This window comes from Pempheris klunzingeri, chromosome 8 (assembly GCF_042242105.1).
Source record: "Pempheris klunzingeri isolate RE-2024b chromosome 8, fPemKlu1.hap1, whole genome shotgun sequence".
NCBI classification, from domain to species: Eukaryota; Metazoa; Chordata; class Actinopteri; order Acropomatiformes; family Pempheridae; genus Pempheris; species Pempheris klunzingeri.
Genome location: NC_092019.1, coordinates 3,688,728 through 3,715,537, shown reverse-complemented (window position 1 = coordinate 3,715,537; position 26,810 = coordinate 3,688,728). Strand labels below are relative to the sequence as shown.

Sequence of the window (26,810 nt, the reverse complement as noted above, 5' to 3'; positions counted from 1 at the left end):
ACAAAATATGCATGAGCTGTTTTTAAAAGACTCACATTAGGAACCAGAGGGCTGAGAGCCACAGACAGTATTGCTGGTTTTAGTCTTTTGTAGGAACTGTTAACAGCAGCAAAAATTAAGCGTATCATGAGTCTTACTATTTAATAGTCACCATTTTTGTCAAGCTATCATGCTGATGCTTAGCTGGTAGTGTTTATCATAGTCACAACATTTGATAATTTGCACTAAACACAAAGTACAGCTGATGGTGATGGTATAGTTCTGCAAGTATTTGATCATAAACCCAAATATTGGACAAATTACAATTTTGGCCTGATGATGACGCTAGATAAAAAAAGCCAGAGGATCAACAGAATTCTTCCTGAGGGGACATGAAAGTCTGTAAAGAATTTCATGGAAATCCTTCCACAAGTTGTTGGGATATTTCAGTGTGGTCCAACATGGACTGACTGACCAACATCGTGTGCTTAAAAACACACTCTTCTCATGTACCGCTACCCCGAGCAGAGCCCACGTAGATACCATTATGTTCGTTTAATTATGCACATAGTGGAGGAACATTTTCATCATTTAAAATGCTCCATACTGTAGGCAACAACTAGCTTCCTGTGCTTTAACTTCCTCGACACCGTTTGCAGATGCAAGTTTTCCTTCAGCCATCTAGTTTTGCTCTATTGAAGCGATTAGAAAAAGAACAACACAGTTCAATGAGAATATGTCAACAAAGACAAGCCCGGGGGGGGGGGGGTGCTATATGATAGCATGATGGCGTTGGGGTTTAAATTATATCCACTACATTGGAAGGAAACTGTGACACTGTAATGTGGAGGCAGCATCTATAGCCGTTAATCAGATTCTGCTCCGCAGCACAACAACAGGATTACTGACGAAACAGTCCTTTAATGCAACATGTTAATATCTTAATTGCAGCAATGCCCTACTCTGATTAATGAGAATAATCAGATTATTAGGATCATGTTAACTTAGCCAATGTGTTGGTGTAACTAGCAAGTCTTATGTACAGAAACATAATCTGTCATATTATCCGTGGCTGTCCGATCGGCTCATATTCCACCAAAACTTTCAGTCACACTAATATCAGGAGGCAGCTTGTTGTTTCTAAGTAGAAACACAAACACACACTTCTACAGCAACACACTCACCTCTGCCTGACAGGCCATTTCCTGCAGATAGACCTGTCTATATTCATATAATCCTTCCAGTGGATGTAATCTTTTGTGTGGTGACAGCTAGTTAACCAGCTCGCCTGAGCCTGGCCTCATCCACCACAACTTTAATTCACCCAGACATTCTCTGAGAGTGTGTGTGAGTGTGTCTGTGTGAGAGAGAGGTATGGAGAGGCACAAACCCGTGTTAACACCTATCCAAGGAAAAAAAAACAGGCCAGCACTGTACGTCCGTGGATACAGCATTACTAAAGACCCCAGCATGCATCTGAAACAGATGCTTTGAATAAATAAAAGCATGTATTTACGCCTCGCTGAACTCAGATGTGCACATGCGGCTCTGAAGAAACGGTGATAAGCCCAGGAAATAGCACAGCCTTAATGCTGTCAGGGATAATAACTCTGTGGAGGTGTGGTATTAGAGGGAAATTGCCCCCAGAAAAGAAATCAGGTTCAACAAACAAGTAAAGACCAGAAGAGAGGATTTATTTATTTACCTATTTGCCGCAGGAGCCTGATTGAGTGTTTAATTGTTTAAGACCACATTAGTGACGAGCAGAAGAAAAGTGTTGCAGGATTTTGTTTTTTCTCTTCAGTTTATGGGCTTCTAAGCAGAACTGTTGTTTCTGTAAATGGGTTTGTATCCATCGGGATCCATATTTCGACAATTTCTTTCTGTACATCCAACAAAACTCAAATTACACATCAATACAGTTCACAAACAGTTGAAATGGTCGTGCACTAATACTCAGAAATCCAATAATATCAGAGGGTTAATATCATTAATTAACTCTGGGGAGGGGAAGAAAATCACAAGTGAAATCTTGGCAAAATGCAACAATCACCCATGTGAATGGTGCTTCTTGACACAATCAGGAAATTATCAGTAGACTTTGATAGTGTCGGCCATAACGATGAAGCAGACCAGCGTCAGTTAGCTGCTACAAGCACAACACACCTGCATCTCCAACTGAACTGTTGGGGGTCGAACTGCAACGTGGCTGATGAACAGGAAGTGCCAGGTTTGGACAAGGAAGAAGAGTGTGAGGAATTAAAAAGACAAAACAAAACAAAACAAAAAATCCTGTTGCAACAAAGGTTTGGCTAACAGGAGGAAAACTCCAGGCCACCTTGTGACCATTGAGCTCTGAGGACATTGTGTTCAATGTGCCGACTCAACTCCTGGCAGGGTGCCTCTCAAACAGTGATGGAAGCTGACCTTTCGCTTCCTGTCTTCAAACAACATGGCCTTTAAGATGCTTCTGACTCCGCATAATTCATTGATGGTGCCCTTCACATGAGTCTCTGAGGCTGTGCATCCAAACTCTGACCTGTCTGACAGCCCAGGAGCAGACACACAGAGCCGTGTAGCAGGCAGGATGGATGGAAATGTCAACACCAGACTCACTCTGACAGGTGGACTAGTATTGTGATCACACATTGCCTCGCCAAGCCGCAAACCTCCACATTTCCATATTCATCCGTCTCCTCTACTTCTAGCTGACAGCTGAATACACACCAACACAAAACAAAGAATGATTTGGATGAGGAATAGCGAAGGCAATGGAATAAATTTATAATGTTATGCTATAAACAAAGGTAGATTTGAATAAAAATATTAGGGGGAAGCTGTGATATCAGATAGAGTTAATGTTAAGTTAAATACTAAGTTCATAGGAAGTCCTTGTATTTGCTTGTGAATGTCTTGTAGTCTCACAAAATGCTTTTTACTGTGTGATGCTGTATAAACCTGCAGAACTCACGAGTGTTGAACTAACTTGAGTCCTATTTTTGTAGCACCAACTAGTTGTTCATAGTTCTTTTGTTCATAACACTGTGCTCTGCAAAGTGATTGCTGACATCTGGGACTATTGTGACATGGCCGTCAGTCAGGTTGTAAACAAGGCACCCATTTTTACCAGTTTATTTGGAGGTTAAACTGGAATGATGGTAAGTGTTCCTCATCGCACAGAAAAACCATGACCCAGGTAATTAGGTAAAATGACACCATGCAACTGGACATTTAAATCAGCATTAAACATAAATGTTGAATGTACTTATAGCGGTAATGCTGGTAAAGCAGTCTGCGTTAATCTAGAAATGAATGCAGTGATTCTTATGAACTTTTATGATATTTTTGGCAAAAGTAGAGTTTAACACACCGCTCAGTTATTGGACCATTAAAACAGGGCTCTAAATGCTGCACAATAGTGTTTTGGGAAAAAGGTGTTTACTGTGTCTCTGTAACCTTAAGGCCTCTATGAGTACAGGTAATTACATTTTGTGTTTATAGCATTTTTCAGAGACAACGGGTGCACTCTCTGTGTTGCTCTCTCAGACTAGTCACTTGGAATTATTATTGAATGCCTCTGAATGAACGTACAGTTTCGACCAAATAATTTTCTATCAGCCATTCAGGCTGGCTCGCAGCCATTTTAATTTAGCAACGTTTCAATCCCGCTGAAATATTCAGGCATTGTGACCATTCAATTGATACATTAAATTCTCCAAATGATGTCGATGATGATGCCAGAGAGTTTAAAAAAAGAAGAAGAAGAAGAAGAAAAAGAGGAAAAAAGAGAGATTCCAGACCAAAGTGGAAAGCCTCTGTAGGAAAGGAGTGTGCAGCTGAGCCTCATCGTCAGTCTGGCCAGCGGCCATCCCACCGTCGGGCCTCTCTCGTCCTATCATGGTGTGTCTTTGTGACTGAGAGGGGAGCTGGGATCACTGAGGGCTGGAGCCTCTTACTGATGTGTGCAGGAAGCCCCACTTTTCCCTTCTGGCATAAAAGACAATCAATAAGAAGCATTTTTTTCTCCCCATCTCCTTCTCCTCCTGCTAGGCCTCTGTGCTTTGTGAGAAAGGCTACAGGGCTTCCTCCGCCTCATCCATTCATCCAAAATCCATCCATTCTCATCTCAGCTGTAGCCTTCAGCCCAGAGGCCAAACAGCAGCGAACATGCTTTGTCTCCATACTTGACTTTCCTGGTCGAATACTTTCGTACTATCATCTCTGCAATTTTCTACATTAATTATTCAGGGCCTTCCAGCCTATGAATATAAATCCATTATGCCTGCCCTGCTACTCTCCGCTTCAATTAAGAGATTGGGGATGAAAATATATGGGGGGATGGCAGATGAGGCAATTCAAGGATTCACGAGACCTCACTTCACTTTAAAATATTTATGCCTTCCCACAATCCAATGCAGAGATACTGCACATGCATATGTGTAATTACTTAATGGTCACAGTTCTGTTGGCCACCCGTCAAGTATCAGGCACGGCTTCCAGAAGTGTTCCAGTCATGTTGCTGTGGGATTTGGGTCCATGTTGACTCTAAAAGAAATGATTCTTTTTACAGTTATCCTGCAAACCGTGTGTTTCATCTCATTTAAAAGTACTCTACTGATGTGACTGTACGACTCCTGGGAGCAGTTTTGAGATGTCGGGTGCTTTGTGACATGGTGTCCACTTAGAAACAGACGGATACACCTGGTCTGCAGCAGTGCAGTGGCATTCAAATGAGACCTGACAAGTATTAATGGACTTAATGTTTGTGTGGAAAACACCCATCAGAGGACTATTGGACTGTACTTTTCTTACAAGGCAAAGTGAAAGCAATGGTTCATGCTTTATATTCCACATTGCCTTTAAAATGTGTAAGAAAGAATTATTACCCAGGTGATATTTGTCCATCTCACAGAAATATGTTTGCATTTCACACCTAATAGACAGAAATAAATGAGCCTCATTGAGGTCTTTAGTATTTTAAATACAAATATTCTTTGTTTCTTATTAAGCTTTGCCTTTTTTTTAAGTAAAAGAAAATGATCATTGTGTTCACACTCAGAATGGCAACACATTCACGGTGTCAATTATGACATTTACATGTCAATGATAGCATATCTACCCTTGCTGTATTAGATGAATCCAGTCAAGAAGCCACTGAAGCATTGGACTTTTACTTTGCTGCTGTGTCATTGCACAAAGAGCAACACAAGGCAGCAACATGGCAGAAGTTTTACAAAGTCTTGTTTCAAAATTACCTAAATCCAAACCCGACTGTAATAGAGAAACTGATGGAAAAGTAGGGCAGACACACACCCTGTTTCTTCATCCTTGTTTTTGCTTGCCCCTTTGAGGCCCTCAGCTCTGGTGATGGATTGCTAGACTACTTCTGAACCAGATCGGAAGCTGGCACCACTTCCTCCGCTGACACCCGGCACCTCAGCTGACAGCGCCGAGCGCAGGAGGGACGCCCCACAATGCATTCGGATTTTATTACTGGACTATAATTAGGACAACTGCTTTGTATTTCTATGACTGTATGGAAATGAGATGTTTTCATGTTAAAGATGGTCATGTTAGATGTCAGTGGAGGCACTTACATGTGAATCTTACGGGTAAAACTATCTCAGCTAATGTCTGAGAGAGAAAACTCTGGATTTAGTTCGAGTGGGACAGAAAAGTACATTAAGGTTTCTTTAGGTTTGTGTGTGACCTCCTACAGCGAAACCAACAATGCATGACAATGTTTCTCGATAGTTTTATAGGGATTACATCTTTTTATTTTACCCCTTGCATTCATATTTAGGGCTCCATGCTGAACCGCACCACGTCTTGAGTAGTGACTGAAATACGTCCATCTCACGTATCGCGTTTTCATGGCCACTTTGGAAAAGCAGTCAGAATTCAGAACAAGACCAAAATCTGGATGCAATTGCAAAGTTTGAAAGCTGCAAAGTCCTTGTATGGGTTTGAGAAGTTAAAGAGAGTGTTCTTTGAAGCATGGTATCAGTACTGAACCTCAGGTATTGTATTTGAACTTGTATCAATAGCGGCATTGATGGTTTTCTGGAACAGCTGCTATCAGAACACATGCTCCCACACACATACACTGCAGCATCAGTAACTCACCAGGAATATCCTCTCCAGCTGGTCCTGGATGTCCTTCATCCCAGGAAAGGCAGCCACTCCTTGGATCATCTCAATGAAAATACAGCCCACTCCCCTTGAAGACAGAAAAAACACATGATAAGGCCTCCCATTCAAATACTGGCTCTGTGAAACTCTAATAATAAACATAACATTAGCATAATAATTACAAGTCCAGTGGATCCATCATTACAATTTACCGTCTGCTCCAGTGAAGGCTTTTACTGGTTAATCACCTCAATAAGTCTCAAAGTAAAAGTAATTGAGAAAAAGGTATTGATGTCTTTTCCTCCTAAAGGCTGTTAGACTGTAATGGAAGGTTGGAATCAGAAAATCGGTAGATCAGTGTAACCTGTGAGGGGCTGTTACTCTGAGAAATACCAAGTCCAATATACAGGTAGAGTGAAACAGGTGTGTGTGTGTGTGTGTGGATGGGTGGGTGTGTGTGTGTGTCTGTGTGTTGCCAGAACTCATTTGTCAAAGGGCTATTGTTTCCTGACAGATTCAATCTCTGAGGCAAAACACCAGCATGCAAGGGGAGAAAAAGGGAGGAAGAGAGAGAGAGCGAGAGAGAGAGAGAGAGAGAGAGAGAGAGAGAGAGAGAAAGGTTGGGCGAACTGTCAACCACTCAGATCATCATCAGCCTCAGGAGACACGTTGGATCCACCCAAATTATGTTGGAAAAAAATACAGATATTACTAGAGAGCACTGACAAAACTCCCTGGACAAAATGGAATCACACGAGGACCTAAGCAGACTGTCCACTGTGGCAGCTGACTTGACCACAGTGTCTGATGGAAAACTGAGGAGAACGCTGAGTGAGTGAGCACAGCCTGATGGTGGAGGCACCGACAGACCTGGCTGCCCTAATGTTAGAGCAGGGAACAGTAGAGACAGAGCTGCACATCCTAACCTCCTGCAACCAATATAGAAGTCTCTGAGATCAGTATTTTATGGTAATGGTCTGTATTTGTAGAGCACCTTCTAGTCATTTCAACTAGTCACCCATTCACACATCATGAAGCCATGCTCCAGGAGCACGTTGGGGTTCAATGTCTTGCCAAAGGACACTTCGACATGTGGAGCAGGAGATCGAACCACCAAGCTGCTGATTACCTCTGAGCCACAGCCGCCCCTGTTATTTATAGAAATAAAAAAAATAGTCCCAGAGTTCCTCTACCTTAGCGAGGTATGGTGGAGATACTTCCAATCCTACTGGGAGAAAGGGTGAGATACTGGTGGGGAGATATGTAACAGCCTGCCAGGAGGTCCACAGCTCTGTGAGCCCCCTGTCCCACATGGCTAATAAATCCTGTTTATTACTTCATAATTAATTTGTTGTATGTTTGTATCTTATATTGCTCTTACCTACCTCCCATAGCCCCCGTTGTTCCCCATGTCCTGTTGTATTATTGTTTATTTATGTTTATTATGATTGAGAGAGAGAGAGAGAGAGTTAAATTCAGCTCTTAAAGCGTCTACATTCCTTCTATTTTAATATTCCTGTGAATGAAATCCTGTATCATGGAAATCCATTCGTCTCCATGACCCAGCTGTAACCTCAGCATCCAGTACTTCTGCTGGAGCGTAAAGAACAGCTCAGTTAGCTGAAGTGTGTCTGTGAGGTCAGCTTCAAGACTGTTTTCATCTATAGAGTTATCAGTCCTCTCAGTCTGCAGTCAGGCCAGTGCTTTAAACTTAATAAGCTCAGCAAACAGTTGCCTATTTACACAATCAGTATACAAAGTGAAATATTGTCATTGCTGTTACTGTTTGGATCCACCTGATGAGCGCAAGTCCGATATTCACTCTCTTTTAAGCTCAGTTCTGCACCAACACAGAACCAAAACTGTGAAGCTGTGGTCCATAAAACCTAAACAACAACCTGAAAGATGCAAAAAAAATACTTAATGGAACAAAGGAGGGTTATTATTCTCTACGGGTTTGTCACTGCTATCCTGGTGACATACAGATCAGCATGTGATTCATGTTTAAGTTCAGTGAACTTGTGAGGCTGGTGGCTCCACCAAGGCTCAGCGTCAGTGTGTCCTGACGGGTGCAAAAATGATGATACAGGTCAGACGGCAGCAAAGAGCTACTTGCTGTCTAGTTACAGAGCCCTCATATACTCTCTTAATGGCAGTTGTTACTTTCATGAGTGGTTATTATTTATTCAGAACAAAAGACTGTCAGAAAACATGTGGTGAAGAGAGAGAGGTGGTGGAAAAACTGGTGGAACATTTGACTTAATAATATATATATAATAATATATAATGTATTGTATGTCTATGCTTGTGAATGTGCCCGTATATTGATATGCAGATACACATATAACAGACCTTAAAAAAAGGATAAAGGCTGGCTTTGGTATTCTTTTAACTGTGCGCATGTGTCGCTATAAAAGCTTTGTATAGAAAATATGCACTCACACCTATAATGTGCTCGTAATTCCATAAATACACATTTCAATGAACAGTCACATTCACTAGTTAAATACTACATATTACTAATGTATTTTCCCTCTTTCTGATTCTGTTCCTATTGCTCAATGTAATTGCTGGCTCAGACGACAGTCTGTGTCCACAGTATGCTGCTTTAACACTGCTGTTACTGTAATTAGACAGCGTCAGAAGCACTGTGACTGTAAAATCTTGCTAAATCCGTCAGTCACAGCTGCACTCCTTAAGTTTTAGCACACAGTAAATTAGCCTCAGTAAATACAGGCCTGTTTGCTCACAGACAGTTAATGAAGCCTTGTGATGGCAGCAGACCCTGGTGAGAGACCGGCCTCTGCTGTAGACACCAAAATAATACATACACATGCGTCTAAACAGGGGACTCTGGCTCATAGCTGTGCTCTGGGACTTATTGTTTAAAACTCTGGGGTGGCATTTCCTCACTGATGGTTTTAAATGGGTGAAACTGATACAGGAAATTAGTGGGCTTTTGGTACAACACAGAACATTGATATTTAATTAGAATACTTTAACAGCACTTTTGCTCTCTCCTGCTGGAGTCACGTGAAGATGATGCTGGTGAAGACTTGGAAGTGACCTGCCCTCTGCGCTGCCGAGCTGCTGAGCTATTTATCTGACGTGTCGCTCTGTCTCATGAAGCAGCTTGTCAGAATCGGCTTTAACTGATGATTTAAAAACGTCCCTTTTTTTTGATCCGAACACATTGAGGTTAGTGTATATAAGACTGACAGCATTCAATAGGTTGCTATTGTCAACAAAGACCAAAACCAACCATGAACTGAATGGCTAATTGTGGAATTAGATTTCAGCCTCATTTTAAGAGACAAATGTATTATGAGCAAATAAAATCAGGTCTGTGTTCAATAAGTTATTAACATTTGCCTGTTTTCTTAATCTCCACTATATCTGTATGAAACAATAACCTCTGTCCTCTCTTAAACTCTCCATCAAACCCCTTAACTCACAGCATCCTCTCACACGCTCAACATCTCTGCTCTGTCCACCAATCTGACAATCAGATAGTCCCGCAGTGGGCTACAATTTCCAATCAGCAGACTGGAGTGGGTACTTTCTGATAGCTGAATTATCTGTCAGTAGGTACATAGAGGAGCCGCAGGAGATGCAGTGGATGGAGACATGCTAGTTTGTTTTGTTCTGTGCTCAGACTGTCCCATTGTGTACTTGGAAATGAGGCACGCTGGTCTTACCACTGAAGTTGGAGTGCAGCCTACCATAACTAAACCTGTACATTAATCTGTGCATGATCACACTTGAGTGATTTCAGCGCTGAATCTGATTGACAGACGTGTGTGAGAGCCGCTGCTCAGTGGTGTGCTAAGGAGAGTAAAAATAGAGCGGTTCCTTGCCTGTCTTCCATCACATCCTCCCTCCTCACAGATGGTAGCCTGTAACCTGTAGGCTGCTGTGATGGATGCTTCTCATGGCAGGAAGACAGATCTGCACAACCTTTTGGTCCTGCAAGAGATGCTTTTTCACGGAAGACCGCTTCCTAAGTGACCAAGGGTGAGTGTGTGTGTGCATGAGAGTGTGTGTGTCACAGGGTGACTCTCAGAGGGATTGAACACCACGCTGTGGATCTGCCCACCTGCAAATACCCTCGAAGCAGAAACTCTATCCCTCTGCCTCCCAGACCCCCCAGAGCCCCCAGATGCTCATTAATTGGATCCTGGAGAATGCAGCTGAGGTTCATGGGATGTCCCTGCTAACTGTCCAACCACACAGAAAGGGTCACTAAGGGAAGTGGCCAACACCAGTACTGTTGAGAGGAATGCTTGAGGGGAAAGGGACACTAGGTGGAGAATGGCCAGGACCCATATTCCTCCACATCTGGGACACACTCATTTCCCATTGCCAGTTCTGCTTAACTTAATTAAAATTCTTATCTTTCTAAGTGAGGAAAAGATTAGTAGATAAATCAGATATCGCTTATTATATTTCAGTATCTGTGCATCAGAGTCAAATATTAAAATTGTGGAAAAATTATCTCAGTCAAACATAATTGCTGATTAATCATTAACATCTAAAAAGTATAATCTTCGTTCATTTGTTCATCTTCTTGTTTTCAAGTCACTATGATTTATTTCTGTTTCTCTGTTTGTTTTCCTGTATCTTTGCTAATTTGGTGGGCGCTCTTTACACATTATGAACATCATCAATAATCTAATTATCTTCAAATGAAAAAGCAGAAACTGCCTGAGCCTCTCAAACATGTATCAAAGCTCTGGTGTCTGATGCGACATGAGGATTTAGTAGAAGAAGCCCAGATGCACACTGTCAGTAGACATACAGGAGGTGAAGAGTGTCCAAGGAGACAAAATATTTAATAGGAACAAACTAAGATACACAAGAGAGCATCCGAGGAAGAATCTATAGGATACTACAGGGAACAGCCTCAGGTTAGTATCAGCTTCAGATAAGAAGCTTTTAATTGGTTTTTGTCTACTTCATGATGTATTTTCTGAGCTCCCCTTAGAAAAACAGATTTCTATCTCAATGGGACTACCTGAATAAATCAAGGGTAACCTAAACAAAGTGCATGATAAGAGTATGGGGGGATGTCAGGGTCAGGGGTTAGGAGTACCCACCACATGTCCAGGCAGGTGGAGTAGTCTGTGGATCCCAGCAGGACATCTGGAGGCCGGTACCACAGGGTCACCACCTCGTTGGAGTAGGTATGGCTGGGGACCGACTTGGCCCTGGCCAGGCCTGAGGGGAGCAACATAACAACACCGTCTCAGAAAGCATTATCATTGAACGACCTTCACCAGGCTTCCGACAACAAAGAACAACGCTAGAGAGAAGCAGCCAGACAACCAGACAGTAGTAGACATGCAGACATCTGGTTTTATACACACACAGCACCTTATAGAATGCATGTGGTTTATACATTTTCTGTGGGGAAATTAGCATAAAACAGATGCTAATTTATGAAAAGAACATTAAATTAACACTTTAATTAAAAAAAAATGAATTGGCAGATAACAAATGTGTGTTTGCAACAATGCAGCAGCAGAACATAATAAGACACAATGGCTGCAGGTCTTGACACCCATTTGAGGACCTCAGAGGCTACCACGCTCATAAAACCGCCCATGAAATGTTGGATGCAATAAATATAATAGTAATGTTTTTGCTAGTTGGGCAAAAGGTTTTATCCCCCATTAATGTGATCAGCAAATTCCAGAGTAATCTACCTATTAAATTAAGAAATATAGGGGTGGTGGTAAAATAAATGAATACCATTGTGATTCCTCACTGCTATACTGACTGAGCAGAAAAGGAAAAGGTGCTGCATCCCCACAGTTGCTGTTTTCAACCTATATTTCTTTACAGTTTGGCAATGTGGCACCATTAAAAGTATGCCGAACAGCTATTAATGGTTCTTGTTTGCAGCGTACCCATGGATGTATGGGCAGCTATCACTGGATTATTTTGATACTGGAGTTATACTAATGTTTATGCAAGTTGCAGCTAAATGTTTTAACGCCCTCGCATAGCCTCCTTTAGCTGTATGTCACAGTCACAAACGTAATTGCTGACACTGCAGCAAAGTAAGACGTTAAACCACTGGAGAATTTTGGTTACTGTTAAATTGCTCAGTAAAAGAAGGTTTAAGATTTATTTTATTGAGAACAGATTAATATCTGTTGGTATCTGTAGATTAATATAACCATGCATGCATTGACAAAGTTTCACGCTGAAGAACTTTCGTTCCCAAATCATTGGTGTTTGCCTAACAAAAATCTCGATGGTTAAAACATCTAATCATTGAATTCTTGGGCGCTTGTAATATTGCGTGCAACATTCAGTGTGCAAACTCCACTTGGCAGACCTGTCTTCGGATACAACTTCTGTACATTGAACCGCGACAAGCCTGAGATTGCCTTTTCAAAAGGGAAATCATGATGGAAGACCTTTGAGGTTTCGGTGAGAAACCGTGTGACGTGAATATCTGTCAGATGAACCCGAAACACCTGTTTCCATCGAGTGAACTGGACATGATTGGCCATTTTTTCTAAGTACAGATAATCAATCATGACACTACACCTAGCTACTTTTGTACATGGAGTCTTATGAGAACCACAAAGGAGTGATGAATTCTTCAAAATCCTCTCTGGGAAATGGAAGTGCATGAATGTCTCCAGGTTGTTCTAACCCTATTCATTTATCTAAGCAGTGACACAAAGCCAGGTTAGTATCCTGTGACAGTGCTCCCATGGCAGCTAATGGTAGAGCAGAGTGCAGATGCAGCGAGCTTTAATGAGGCTGATGGCATTACCTCTTTGTCTCTTCCCAAGTGGTCGGAGAGCTTAATTAAAGTATTTAGCCTGGTAAAAAAGGACTTCCTGCCCTGCTGCTAGTCCCCTGTGTGTGGGAGGAAGAAGGGCAGAAGGGAGAATAAATGAGACGAGGGAGGGGGTATTTAACATTTCCTTGTGTTGGAACGCCCGTAGGAGAAAGGAGTTTCAGCTGGCATTCATCATGGCCGAGCACTGTAATTTCCACACGCTGATCTAACAGACTATAGACACCATCAGCCCGCTCACACTGAGAGGCTATCATTTCCACCGCAGGCATCCTATGTGTGTGTGTGTGTGTGTGTGTGTGTGTGTATGTGTGGCGGGTGTCAGTGTGGGGGTGTGAGCGGAGACACCATCTAGTCATGATAAAAGAAAGTGCAGTAGTAGGAGGGTGGCCTTTTGGTGACATGGAGAGGTGAAGTATGGAGTAAAATGGTACAAGGCACGTCTGAAGAGTCTGGAGGAAGTAACAGAAAATTGCTCGTCTGCACACCACTTAGCTGCCTACGTTTCCCAGCATGCCTGTCAACTATGCCCAGAAATAATACCACATTCAGATGGACACAGTGATACGGCCTAACTTGCGTAGGTCTGAATGGGTCACTGTGCATCATCTGAAGTGGCTTTATGATCCTCCTCCTGATCTGTATGACGCATAATGATACTGTAGTGAATCAGGATGGTGTTCACAGAGTCAAAGTTGTCCGTCAGATTCACTGAGAGATCACATCCAAGCTGGAAACACGTTTTTTTCCATTTATTCAGCTGAATAGACTCGAATGGAAGTGAAAGACTGATGGATGTCAGTTTGACTGCACCTTTAGAAATCTCTAATATAAGCCATGTATCGCAGAACAATTTGATTGATGGACTTGTCGGTTTGTCAGTCTGGTATTAAGCTCTGGGGTCTGTTGGCATAATAAATGCAGGGTTATTATCAGGGGTTTTATTTATTTATTTATTTTTTCTTGAAACAAAATTTAATAACTGGGAACCATTAAAATTATCGTAATAATCTTTGATAGGATTTGATTTGAATCTGATATTTTCATCCCTCAAATTTGCGAATCAATTCACAAGTGGAGCAATAAATTGCTGTCGTTTAAGGACAAGGTCGGCGTTCATCTGTAGTTTATTGCCAATGAATCCCAAGCCTACAAAGATACAAGATACAGAAACGTTGCTCAATCAGGAGGAACTAATAGATGTATTGGGGACTATTTTCAGCAGTGGATTAATTCACATTGGGTGCTCTAGTGAAGAACTGGGATAGTAGGGCCGTGTATTCAACTCAAAATAATCATTAAAGTAAAGGAACATGTCACCCAGTGTAACAACGTGGCTCATTGATGTATTCTTACTGGATAAATTAGGCCTTGTATACACACACACACACACACACAATTCTTGGTATTTAGATCAGGTCATTGTTCACTGTTGTTTTTATGTAATCTGTTAAGAAAAGAGAAAAATACACCAAAAATATCGCCAGCTGTATCCATTTATTTCTAGATCTACATTATATTCATGAATTTAAATGTGATCATCATAAAGGAATAATGAGAATTAAAGAGAACAAATAAATGAATCAGTCCAAACAACAATCAGTAAAACATTCATCAGCTGTTCCTCCACCATCTCCCACTTTACAGACACAATGTAGAAGTCCAGTTTTCCACCCACAGACAGCTTGGAGGCGACCAGATTGTCTCAGCTCACTGTGTTCATGTACTACAACTGAGTGCTATTTGTTACATTGGCTCCTGCTGTTTGCTCACTGCAGTGTGTGTAAAGACATGCTGGTGCACCTAGGCAAATAGAGATGGCTTCAAATCCAACTTTGATTGTTAGATGCAGTTTTGATATTAGTTTAGTTGGTGGTGTCCGTGCGCTGTGACATTTGGTTCACCTTGTGCGCCATTCTGTGGGCAATTTAACAGCAATATGATGGTGGCGCTGAAGACAGCGAGCCCTGACCTTCCCCTTGAAAACCCCATGGGTCTGACTGCAGAGGAGGGTACTACTTCAAAGCCTTGACTTATGGGTTCACCATCACACACACACACATACACACACACACTTTCAGCCAGCTTCATCTGTTGAGGTTAACCAGTTGGCCTTCTACCCTGTCCAGGTAGCAACTGGGATGAAGGTTCCCGGTGAATTATACATCACTATCTCACACACAAAACCTGGGTCACAAAATATATGTGGGGAGAGGTGGGCTTGAAACAGGAGGAAGGAAGAAGACACACAGAAAAGAGAAGGACTAAAATAGTCTCTGTCCCCGGGGAAACAGCCCACCGTTCTTTTGAAGTTCATTTGGACTTAAAAGGCAGTTTGTAGCTTCTGCCCGCTTCTCCTCCTCCTCCTCCTCCTCTCTAACATGCAGCAGATTGAGAGATGTGCTGGATCCTGCCAGAAGTCATTTAAGATACTGCAACAAAAACTTCTTCCAAACTAATGGGCATCATGGCTTCCCAACAAAAAAGTAGCAACACTAACTGATCATTTGTTGTATATAGAGAAGCCTGTCTATAGTAAAGGCTGCCAGATAAAGCCAGTGAGCACAGGTTTTGGTCTCCATACAGGCATGATGGTACAGAACCAGCTCCAGTACATTACTCCTCCAAAACCATACATCTTTCCAGAAGCATGCCTCCATTTTAAGTCTGCAATTTTCTGTGTTTGAAAGCCTGAATCTTATATCTGGATTCAAGGTTACACTTAAAGTCTACTTAAAGTCTACCCATCCAGAACCCATGTTATCACTATGTCTTCATGCACTGAGGTAAATCAGGTTATAGCAGGAAATCAGATAACATACATATGCACATGCCCTGCAGTAACCTAGTTACTGTAAACTGTGGGATGGCATGCAGCTGGTCAGTAATCATATTTCTTCCCAACCTCCCAACATAATTTTGCTCTAAGCCTTTTAGATAAAGCAAATAAAGCGAAATGTTGAATGACTTCCAGAGGTATAAAATGTTTTCAATATATTGGGAGTAGTTTGCAGATGCTGCTGAGTCTTGTTCACAATGTTATCTGTGTAAGGTATGAATGATGTCAACATGTCCACCATAATTGTTAGAAGGCAGTCCATATGTTTTTGGTAAAACTGTCAGTTCTTCAGTTCTTTGATATTGAAAAATGTTTTTGCATCTGTTTCTCTACTTAATTCCACATTTCTGGTTTTCATGATATTTAGAGAATATATACAGTAGTAAACATGCACACTGGTTATGTGGTTTATTCTGTGAGTGGTGGTACCGTCAGCCTTCTACAATTAACAGAGACTGCATACATGAAGGTATGTCATAAAAACACATAGAACAAGTTAAGACAAACTTCCTTTGGCAGAGTGCCTCTGCTGCATTCACTCAGCTGAAAACACACACATCTAATATGGCTGAGAAACCAAAGTAGGTAAATACTGCTCTGCTTGGCCGTTCAGTGGAAAAGAACACCCATATTTGTGAAGCAGAAGGTCAAACCGAAGTGACAGATAGAGTCACATAGAGAATCAGCTGAGGTTACATGGAAAGTGAGAGCAAACTGTGGCTCGATTTTCATGAAGCTCTGATATAAAGTATTTTATTTCTTAGATAAAAGCTTCAATTCACTTCAGTACTTCTTTTTTCTTTACACATATTCAATATTCACTCATCAAATACACATGCTTAATTAGCAAGACTAGACAGTTTGGGTTATTTTCTCTAAAGTGGAAGTGTTTTTATAGAAAATGCATACCTCTTTTAGATCCAACATTCTCTCATGTTTATGTCTGTGTGTGTGTGTGCGTGTGTCTGTGTGTGTGTGTGTGTGTGTGTGTGTGTGTGTGTGTGTGTGTGTGTGTGTGTGTGTGTGTGTGTGTGTGTGTGCACAGTGCACCACCTGCCATCGTCCCAGCTCATTTCCCAACACAAAGTGGACTGTAATGAGCTCTGCATCATAGTTGCATACATGAAACCAGTCAGGTCATTACCTACACCCCAACAAACACACATTATGTCTGCTGCTAGAGTGTTAAACCCTGCGCTTTATTTCAGTCTGGTCTCAGGTTTGAACACACACACACTGGCACATCAGTAGCCCTGATTCATCTAACGGACTTCAAAAAACCATCTGCAGCCCCAACAATCCCCACACACGCGCATGCACCAGTCTAACCGCCCCCGGTGCTGTGGCGAGGCGCTGGGTGGAACAGCACACAAGGGAGTGGAAAACAGTCTGCTCCAGGTGCCTGCGACATTCCTCCAGCTCCATTGTCACATTGCTTCACTCCTCACACATCATTATCCCAGCAGCTGTTACTTCACAGCACAGCAACACCAACTTCCCAGAAAATGAACCCACACATCAGTAGGCATTAGCTAGCTATAACTCCACTCAGTGACAGCAGAAACTCAAAACTATTCTTCAGTTTAGTGCATCTAATACTTAGGTCCTACAACAGCTTAAGCTAAGGTTGTAGACAGGGTTGATGCTGCTGCAGGTGCCTTCATATCACTTTCTCTAAAAACACAAAAATGTGCTGGATGTTTATTATCGCGGGTTTGAAGAATTTCCAAAGAAAGAAGCACTTGATGGTTCCCCCGAGCAAAGCAGGCGGTGGTGGGAATGACAACGCCTCATGCTGCAATCTTCGCAATCTCCTGCAAACCTGTGCAATTACATAATTGTGGTTGGTTCACAGACCTATGCTGATGATTGTCTCAGTCTGTGGTTACCCTTTGCCAATCATTCCCTCTCCCGCCTCCTTTGAAAGCACACCAGCAACCACATAGCAAACGTGTTTTTAAAAACGAGAATGGGAAAGCACATCAAAAACAGCACACTACAATGCAATGATTAATCATTGCATTTGATCAACAGAAAACTATCTTATCTTTACATTTAATAAATTGTTTTAGTCATTTGTTGCTTATTTTGTTTTATGATATATTGTAGTGAACTGTATATCTTTGGGTTTTGGACATTTCATTGAATAAATCAAACTGTATGCAAAATGATGAAGCTTAGCAGGTATGATGTTTTACATGTTCATTGTCTCAGTTTAATGTCTTATAAACACAATACATGTCTGTACAAAACTTTTAAATGGTGAACCAATCGACCAGCCAACTTAATCATCCCTGGATCCATCCCAATAACATGGCTACAGACAAGTCACTTTGTTCTGTGTGTGAGAACAACTGGCAGGTCACTGGAGAGGACCTGAGACCTGCAACTGTCTAAGAAGTCTCTTTTAGGAGCCAGAAACATGTACTGACTCCACAAACTGTCTGCAGTGGGTTCCCATAAGGATCCAAATACACACAGGTCTGTCAGGCTGGTCATTTTGTGTGTGAAGTCACCTCAGATAATGTTGCTTCAGGTCGGTGATGGACATTGACAGCACATGGCAATGCTTCAGAGTTTGAGTGCAAACACAAGCAGCCTTTCAGCAGATCCATCCCAACTGTGGACACATTCACTCTCCCATGAGGCTCTGAAGTATGTGGGCTATGAGCAACGCTTCATCCGCTTCTATAATTAGGGGCTTGTCATCAGAAAATTGTCTCAAGGCTAAAGTCTTTTTGTGTGGGACGACAATGCATGCTCGTTGCCAGCAAATACATGTGTGCGTGGGTCCAGGAGGGTATATGAAAAGCAAGATGACATATGACTACTACATCTTTACAGTAAACCTGCTGTAACGATTACACCAAGTTGTTATCTAAATGATAAGTGATTGTATTAAATAGGATAAAACGCACAAACCACAGGAGTGGACCTGTGAATTACCCTTAACTCTAATGCTAATCACTTTTTAATTAAATGATATTCTATCTTAGAGTCACTAGTTTGCTAATCTGTTTCATTTGTGTTTTTAATTTTAGGTTTTTGAATTACACAACATAGTGTAAATGATAATGTAAGCAAGAAAGTAGGTAGGTAGGTTTATATAAGATTAACTATTTGTGGGAGTCACGTGTGTGTTTGTTCAGACAACAATGCAGTAATTAAAGTCCACACAGCTCCACTATATTAACAATGCCAAACACCCCCCACACACTGCTTAATTTGGCCTCAATTAGTAGTGTCCTTGATATGAAATGTGGGATCCTCAAAGACTCATTTATGTGGTGTTGGTTGTTTGTGCAGCTCATTAAAAAGTGAGGAAACCCACAGAGGAGCAGAGGGGAGCATCTGGATCAACTCCACAACCAGCAGCAGGGATATGGAGCTCTGGCCACTGTGGCTGATGAGAAATCAACCCTCTGCCCAGCCAGTCATCTGTACACATCATCTACATCTTTAAAGAGCGTCGTTCCAAGTGTGAAGTGCAGTCACTGGTGTCAGGATAAGTGTGCAAGTGTTCTTGTTGTTGGCTCTCGTCCTCACCTCTTGGTGATGTTAGCCACTGCTCTCAATTCACAGCCATAATAAAGACATGATGATAAAATATTAGTGATGCTGATTATGTATACTAGGCCTATATGACATCACATAAAGACAGTTTTTACCAATTTATAGTTGTTTTGATTCTATTTGACAATTTGAATATTTTTAATAATGCTGTGTTGTTTATTATTACTACAACAGGCTACACATGACCACACAGAGCTCTGATCACAGGTGTGGTCACACATTCAACACATATATCAACCAATAGAGGTCAATGCAGCATTACTTTAGACTTTTTTCCATGCAAGATCTTGTGTGGAATTTTCTGTTTATAAATCTGGAGGTCTGGCAGCCATAAATATACTTAATATGTCCACATGTTGCTTTGGACTGCAGAGTTGGATGGGCAAACCGATGGATCCCACACCACCACCAAGGCACATTCAACTCATGAGCACCCAGGGAGAAAAGAAAACCGAGGACTGAGGAGACCAGATTTGATATATTCTAATAGAATCCGCTTCTATCACTTGCCAGCTCACTGTTAACCTGTATCAACACATTTTTTCCCTACAGCCACCCCTTATCTATTCCTCTGCGTACCCTGCACCTCATCACCACACAGCCCCATCCCCACTGAGTGTTCTGCCACCACTCATTGAACCTCTCAGCCTCTCCTTTGTTGACTCTCCGCCTCTGTTTCTCTCGTTTACCCTAACCAGGGCCACAGGCCTCAGCTGTCGGCCGTAAGTATTCCTGCTGCCAAGGCGCGGGGCCACAGGGAGCCCTGGCGGCCACACAATCACACACACACACACACACACACACACACACACACACACACACACACACTCCAACAGCTTTTGCCTTCCTCATCTGGCATCCCTCAGGCAAAGGCTGATTCTGTGTTTTGTGAATGTTTGTCGATGAGCACAGCTCCAGTGACAGACTAATAGGCTAGGGATTTTATTCTTGCTCATTTAGTATTTTGTCCATTATTTTCTCCCTCTCATTTCCCTTGCAGTAATGTAATGTTTCTGCACTAATACAAGGTTTGCATTATTGATGAAGCTGCCACCTTCCCCCTCCCCCATCTGTCTGGACAGAGGGATGGAGGCGTGGAGGAGATGAATGGTAGAGGGGAAGCAACGTTGGTTTCGAGGGCTTTAAGGAATGGGTGGGTAAAAGAATGAAGGGTGTGACACCGTATGGATGGATAGATGGATGATAGATGGATGGATGGATGGATAGATGGATAGACAGTGTGTACAGAAGGCTTGTCTGGCATCCTGGGGGATTGTCTGCCCCCAAGGATGCCAGACCGGCCGTGTAGGCAGTGTTTACTAAGCATGGATCCAGGCCATATGGTGCTACTTCAGGAGGGGTTCTGAACACACACGCATGCACACACCCTTTTACTTTGGCTTTGGCCAAAGTAAAAGGGGACACGAATGCGCTTGGTAAACCTAATGGTGATCTGCTCTTTGATTTTGACATGTCTCACATTCAAGTGGATAACATGGCACTAGATGAAAGCTGAGGGAAAGCAAATGTCAGTGGGTCAACTAGTTGTAAAGATATCATGATCTTGGCCAAAGTGTCAGACAGATGGATGGTCCAAAACACTATCCAAAGCCACCACAACGCTGGGGCCAAGAAATGAAAAACAAAAATAGTCCTCCAAAATGGCAGGTCTGTCTCCCAGAATCCCATTATTCTCACATCTGAGTACTGACTATTCCTATTTCTTTAGATTGTTGTTCAGATATTTGTTGCTTTTTGTTAATTTACTTATTAGCAATTCCCAAATAGGTTTTAATGTTATAACCACTGGATTCTTTTAGTGTTTTTTATTAACGTACATCTGATGATCTGGGTGGCCAGCTGCCGCATACAGTTGCTTTTAAAAATCAAGTTGCTTTGACTTGAGTTTAAAGTTTCTCATCTCAGAGTGGAAGTGGGTAATTTAATACAGCACATTAGCTGCAGACAATTTTTCACCTTCATCCATATCTCACTGACATCTGCCGCTACATCGGGAGGAGGATCAGGCTTAAATGACTAAATTAGACCTCAATCATGCTCTTATCGGTAATTAACACACAGTTTCTGCTGACTGAAAACCAAACACACACCTCTTAGCAAGATATTGCTCTGCTAGCTACGCATGAGGTATTGGTCAAGAGTGTTTTTAGAGACGAGCAAGAGCGCCTCACATCACATTTGATTAGATAAATTCATGTTCATGTTCAACATGAGTCATCAAACAGATGAAAATACTCAAATTAACACATTTTTTTGACAATACACAGTGTGATAAAATATCTTATGGTAATATCGCCCCATGACATATCTCACTGTAATCCCTCCTTTGGGTGAAAATAGTTTTATTGCTCTTTCACATTTTAAGACATTTCAATCCTAATAAATATTTTCTGATCAAAATGTCCGTATACAAGTGTTGATAAGTTGGACAGTGACTGTGTATTCATCCCTCCCTGCCATCATGTCAGAACTAAACAGCGGCAGAGTGGATATTCAGCATCACTCCTAAACAGATACACAAAAAAAAAAGGAGCATCAGTGTTCAGCCTACTCACCGAAGTCAGCGAGTTTGAGCTCTCCGGTGTCGCTGATGAGCAGGTTTTGTGGTTTCAGGTCACGGTGAAGGATGTACCTCTGGTGGATGTAGGACAGGCCTCTCAGTAACTGGAACAGGAACAGCTAAAAAACACAAGTGAATAAAAGGAAAGGACTATTTTTACAGGATTATATTTAACTGTGACATACAACTATGCCCAAGCAGCACGGTGATGACAGATCTGATAAGGAGGGCATTTTTTTTAATCACACACTGGATAATTTACATGGAAATCGAAACTGCTTTAATAACTATCCTCCCATTTGTCTCTGCCTACATCTACATATCTCTGCTGTGGCGCATCAAACTGAGAGGCTGTTGAGTGCAGAGACGTGTGGACACACCGAGCCATCAGTGAGGTAGGACTGTGACTTCAGTCCAGCCTAAATGAGAACAGGCATCAACCCAACGTGCTATTTACAAATAGCTCGATGAAATTCAGTCTCTCTCACAAAGGAACAAACACTAAAATCAATACTGAGCCATCAGTCAACAACAAAGCCATCATTTCCTCCCCTTGGTTTATTGAACAGTGATCAAACAGATGAGACACCTGTCTGAGTTCAGAGCTGAATTACTGGGAACTGCTGCATTAACTAGTCAGGGTGAAAATAAGAAGTAAATTAAAGTAGCTTCAGAATGACCAGCTTGGTGTAGGATGGTGTATTTTATTCTTCATTTTATTATGGACTTGATTTAGAAAGTGGGAAAGACGGGATAAAGGTGACAGCAGAAATGTATGGAGGTGTGACAGACTGGTGAAATCACAGCAAACGCACAGAGCTGCGCAGGGCTGATGCCTCCTTTTCATTTTCTGTGAAGGGCGGCAAATCGATTGTGCAGAGCATGACAGGACTGCTGACAGCAGGAAGCAGGAAGGCAGTGCAGCAAGAAAAGTTCACATCAGCTAACTTTGACCCAGAGGGGTTAGAAATGCACACACATTTTCATCCCTCACCACATAATGTTTGTCTCCAGGTCCGGTCTCAAGCAGAGAAAAGATGTTGGCCCGTTGTGTTCAATATCCCAGAATATTGATGAGTTGGTTGATTTTTGGAATGAGCCTTTCATGCCGGTTAATGATGGATGCTAACAGTAAAACTGTTATTTTACTTTTAATCAGTTATTCAATCAAACAACAGCCCTAAACCAGACAAATGTTACGCCAAAACAACAAGCTGGGTGACGAGTGGGGAGGTCTGGGTGCAGGCACCATGGAGGAAACACTACCCACACTGTAATGATGTAAAGCCAGTTGAAAATTGGCGACGTATCCCTTTAAAGACCAAATATGGACAAGCACTGACCCAGACAACATCATGTGGGCAACAGTTATATCGTACATATGTGCTTCAGTGTGGTTTTGTATGAACTTTAGGAGAAAATGCACTTTGTTTCTCAGACTCGTGTGCTAAAGTGGGAAGTAGTTCACCTTGACAAACTGCAGATCAAGCACAATTAATGTAGTTCTTTGAAACAATGAAATTATTTAGATAGCAACATGAGACTGGAGGACTTCACTGATAAACATAATAACAGCAAATTCATTCATGAAAAACACTCATGAAAATGCATGAATGTGCTTTTGCTGACATGTCATATGAATAAAGATTACACAGCATTTCAATTTACATTTTTACAGCCAATTATCCCACTCCTTAAATTAAACACAGCTCCTCCACCTGCCTATAGAGCTGAAATGTAGTTTTTAATATAATAAATATATGCATATTGAATAAAGTGTATCTGCTGCTGTCAGTGTGAGCTTTCAAAAAACGAATCTTAAAATGCAGTCAGAGCTACATTTACCTTGTTTTGTTTTCCTTCTGAGATGTAGTTCTTACAGAGCCCCCTTGCAAACGTGTCAATCAACAAATAATGAGGCGTTCACAATTCAGCGTTCAATTTTATTCCAATTCCCTCTCATTTCGCTCCTCTCACTGATACTATAGTCTCGGCCAATTAGGCTGATTGTAGCACCGTGGAGTCCAATCAGGAACGGGCCCTGTCTGGCATCTGGAGTCACCGGGTCAACAGTTTACTATTCCTGCACTCGGCGGGTGAGAGATGAACTGCAGTGCAGAAAATTAGCATGGGAAATGTGTGTTTACTCATGTATATCAAACACACTTCTGAAAAGCCCTCGCCTTGTTAGGAGTGCAACTGCACGGTAATAAAAAGAAGGAAAAAACACTCTTTTATTCTCTTCACTTCAGCTCTTCAATTCAAACATCAAACCTTTCTTAGAAGATTTTTTATTTTTCTGTTTAGCTTCAAGTGAAATAGCTCAGTTCAATTTGCATTCCAATAGTTGAGGAAAAGCGAAGTGCTGGGACCAGGCGGAGGTGGAGGCTATTCAGACAGATTGTTTTGAAAATAATAATAATACTGTATGCTGCTTTCAAGATGGCCAATTTTAAAGTTAAATTATGTGGGTTCAGTCAGTAATTGCCCAGATTTATACTCCTGCAGTCGTCAAACGAAAAGGAGGTTTATGTCACCATTCTTCTTACAAGACAATCTCAGTGTGGTCAGCGATGAGCATTTGGCTTGTTGACACTGTAGACATCTGTTTGCCAGACAAGCTCACCCAACTATAATAAGTGACTATGAGATGTCCATCTGGCTAAATGTATTGAAAGGAACCCCGCAGTTACAGGCGTGACCGCACCAATTACCCACCAGAGTGAGCTGGAAAATACAGACAGAAGTAGATGGAAGGGACAAATAATAAAAAATAACATGAAAGGTGAAACAGTCACCTGCAGGAAAGGTGGTGGAGGAAAAGGGGAAATAAGTTTATTCTAGTCTATTTATTCTATTCTGTTCTCACCTCTGGAGCTTTTGTTCATACCATGTATGGTTTGGGTTAAGGTTTGATGTTGATCTTGGGGTGAGACATTTTTACAGAATTTGCTCATGAGCATGAGTCTAGTTTTGGATGGACAAGAATTCACTGAACTTTTTTTTTTAAAAATGACAAAAATTGAGCAAAGGATTGTTTTGTTATAATAGTTTAATGCAATTTATGTTTAATTGCTTTATGTCCCTGTACAGCACTTTGAATTGTCTTGTGTCTAAATGGTGCTGTATAAATACATTTGCCTTGCCTAGTGATAATTGTTGACGGATACTGTCTTTAAATATACACTAAAAATGTCCTTTTAGCAGCCTATAACAACATTTTTAGTGTAACCTGTATCAAGGGGTTAGCTAAAAAGGTGCTGTTGGGACTGATAACAGCAAAATCTGGTTGGCTTGCCAAAAAATTGACCATTTCTTTTTTTCCTACATGAACTATGAGTGGTATTTAGCTCAGTCTTAAAGTTTTTTAAAACTCTAAATTACATAAAACTTTTGCTGCACTTTGAATCACCTCAGGGTCGTCTGGATGAATTCTCTTTGGCAAAGCTTTAGCCATTTAAATTCTCAGTTAATTTGCCACTGCAGTAAAGGTGGCAGATTAACTCTAACAATAACCTGAATGTTCCTCAACAAGTAAACACACATATCAACTTAATGATTAATCATTACTACAGGGTTATGTCTCCTTCTATTCTGTGTGTCTGCTGGCAGTAAACACCACAGCGCCCGTGGATATAATTCACTGTTGCTATGGGGAGGACACTGGAAAGCACTGTAGCACTTTCAAACTCCACACCTCCAGTTTGTATCACAGGTTTTCTGTTAGAATTTTCTAGTCTCTGAGCCAAAGATGAGATAACCGATGACGGCCTCGCCAAAGCTTGTCCAGAGCTCCTCAACTGTTTTAACAAGCTGAAATTTAACCCTCCTGAGGACCAAACTAATCTTTATATGAAAATCAGTGCAATGCCCCATTAATGTCCAACTTCGTTGGATGCATAGCAACAATATTAAGATCCGTGATTGGATGTTTCCCACTGCAATGCGCTCTGGGACTTGGCTTCCCTCCCAAAGTTGTTAAGTATACAGTCTTGTACTTTTGACTTTAATTTTTTCAATGCAGTGTCTCATTATCTGTACTCTGCCAGGAGAATTGAATGCCCATCTAATCGTTGGAAATACTCCAATGGCCTTTTGTCACCTAACATAATCTATGGAAGAAAAAAAAAAAACCTGTGAACCTGAACTCTAAAACACACTCACAGCAGATATGGACAAGAAGTTGTGCCGTTTCACCAAAACACCGCTACAGTAAAACTAGCTGATAATAGACACAGTATATCAGAATGTATAAAACCACTACAGGATCTTTTGTGTGTGTGTGTGTGTGAGAGAGAGGGTGTCTCTGTTTAATCATGATGCATTATTAGTTCATAACTGCAGGAGAAATGAACTGTGTGATCGCAGTTAAATCAACCATTAACATAATCTATCACCTGAGGAGTGACCCTACTGCATGAACAACAATCCATCATCAGCACACCAATAAAAACACTGCCATTTGTCTAATGATGAAATACTTATTGCCATCATTCCCACGGCAAGCAGAACTCTCCATCAAGATAAGCATTATGAAAAAATATGTGGAGTGGATCGGCTCTGTGTTATCAATCTGTAGAGCGTAGTGGAATTTAACTCTTTTGTTTGATATTCAATGTGCAGCAAGGCATGAGGCGATGTATCAAAGTGACAGCAGCACACTGGGGTTCATCTGGTGTCTCCAGGACACGAACAAAGTAAAACAGCACAGACCACAGGAGGAGCAGAGAGATAGTGTGTATTAATGTGATGTTAATATGGAACAAATAATAAACTAACAAGCTTCGAGGTATTCACGCATGAAGACTGACTGATTTAGGAGAAAACAAAACAATTAAGAAAGAAACCAGACAGGGAGAGCATGCACTTGTACTGTATGCTGTTCTATC

The 26,810-nt window shown here is 41.5% G+C and overlaps 1 protein-coding gene across 1 annotated transcript in view; it reads right to left on the bottom strand.

Annotated features, from left to right (window-relative positions):
• cdk14 (cyclin dependent kinase 14) overlaps window positions 1–26,810 on the bottom strand; it is a 150,031-nt gene that overhangs the window by 57,167 nt on the left and 66,054 nt on the right. The window contains exons 8-10 of the mRNA XM_070835382.1: window positions 21,917–22,040; window positions 11,208–11,328; window positions 6,106–6,199 (exon numbers count right to left, since the gene is read on the bottom strand). Coding sequence (XP_070691483.1) covers window positions 6,106–6,199; window positions 11,208–11,328; window positions 21,917–22,040 — 339 coding nt within the window. The remainder of the gene's footprint in view (window positions 1–6,105; window positions 6,200–11,207; window positions 11,329–21,916; window positions 22,041–26,810) is intronic.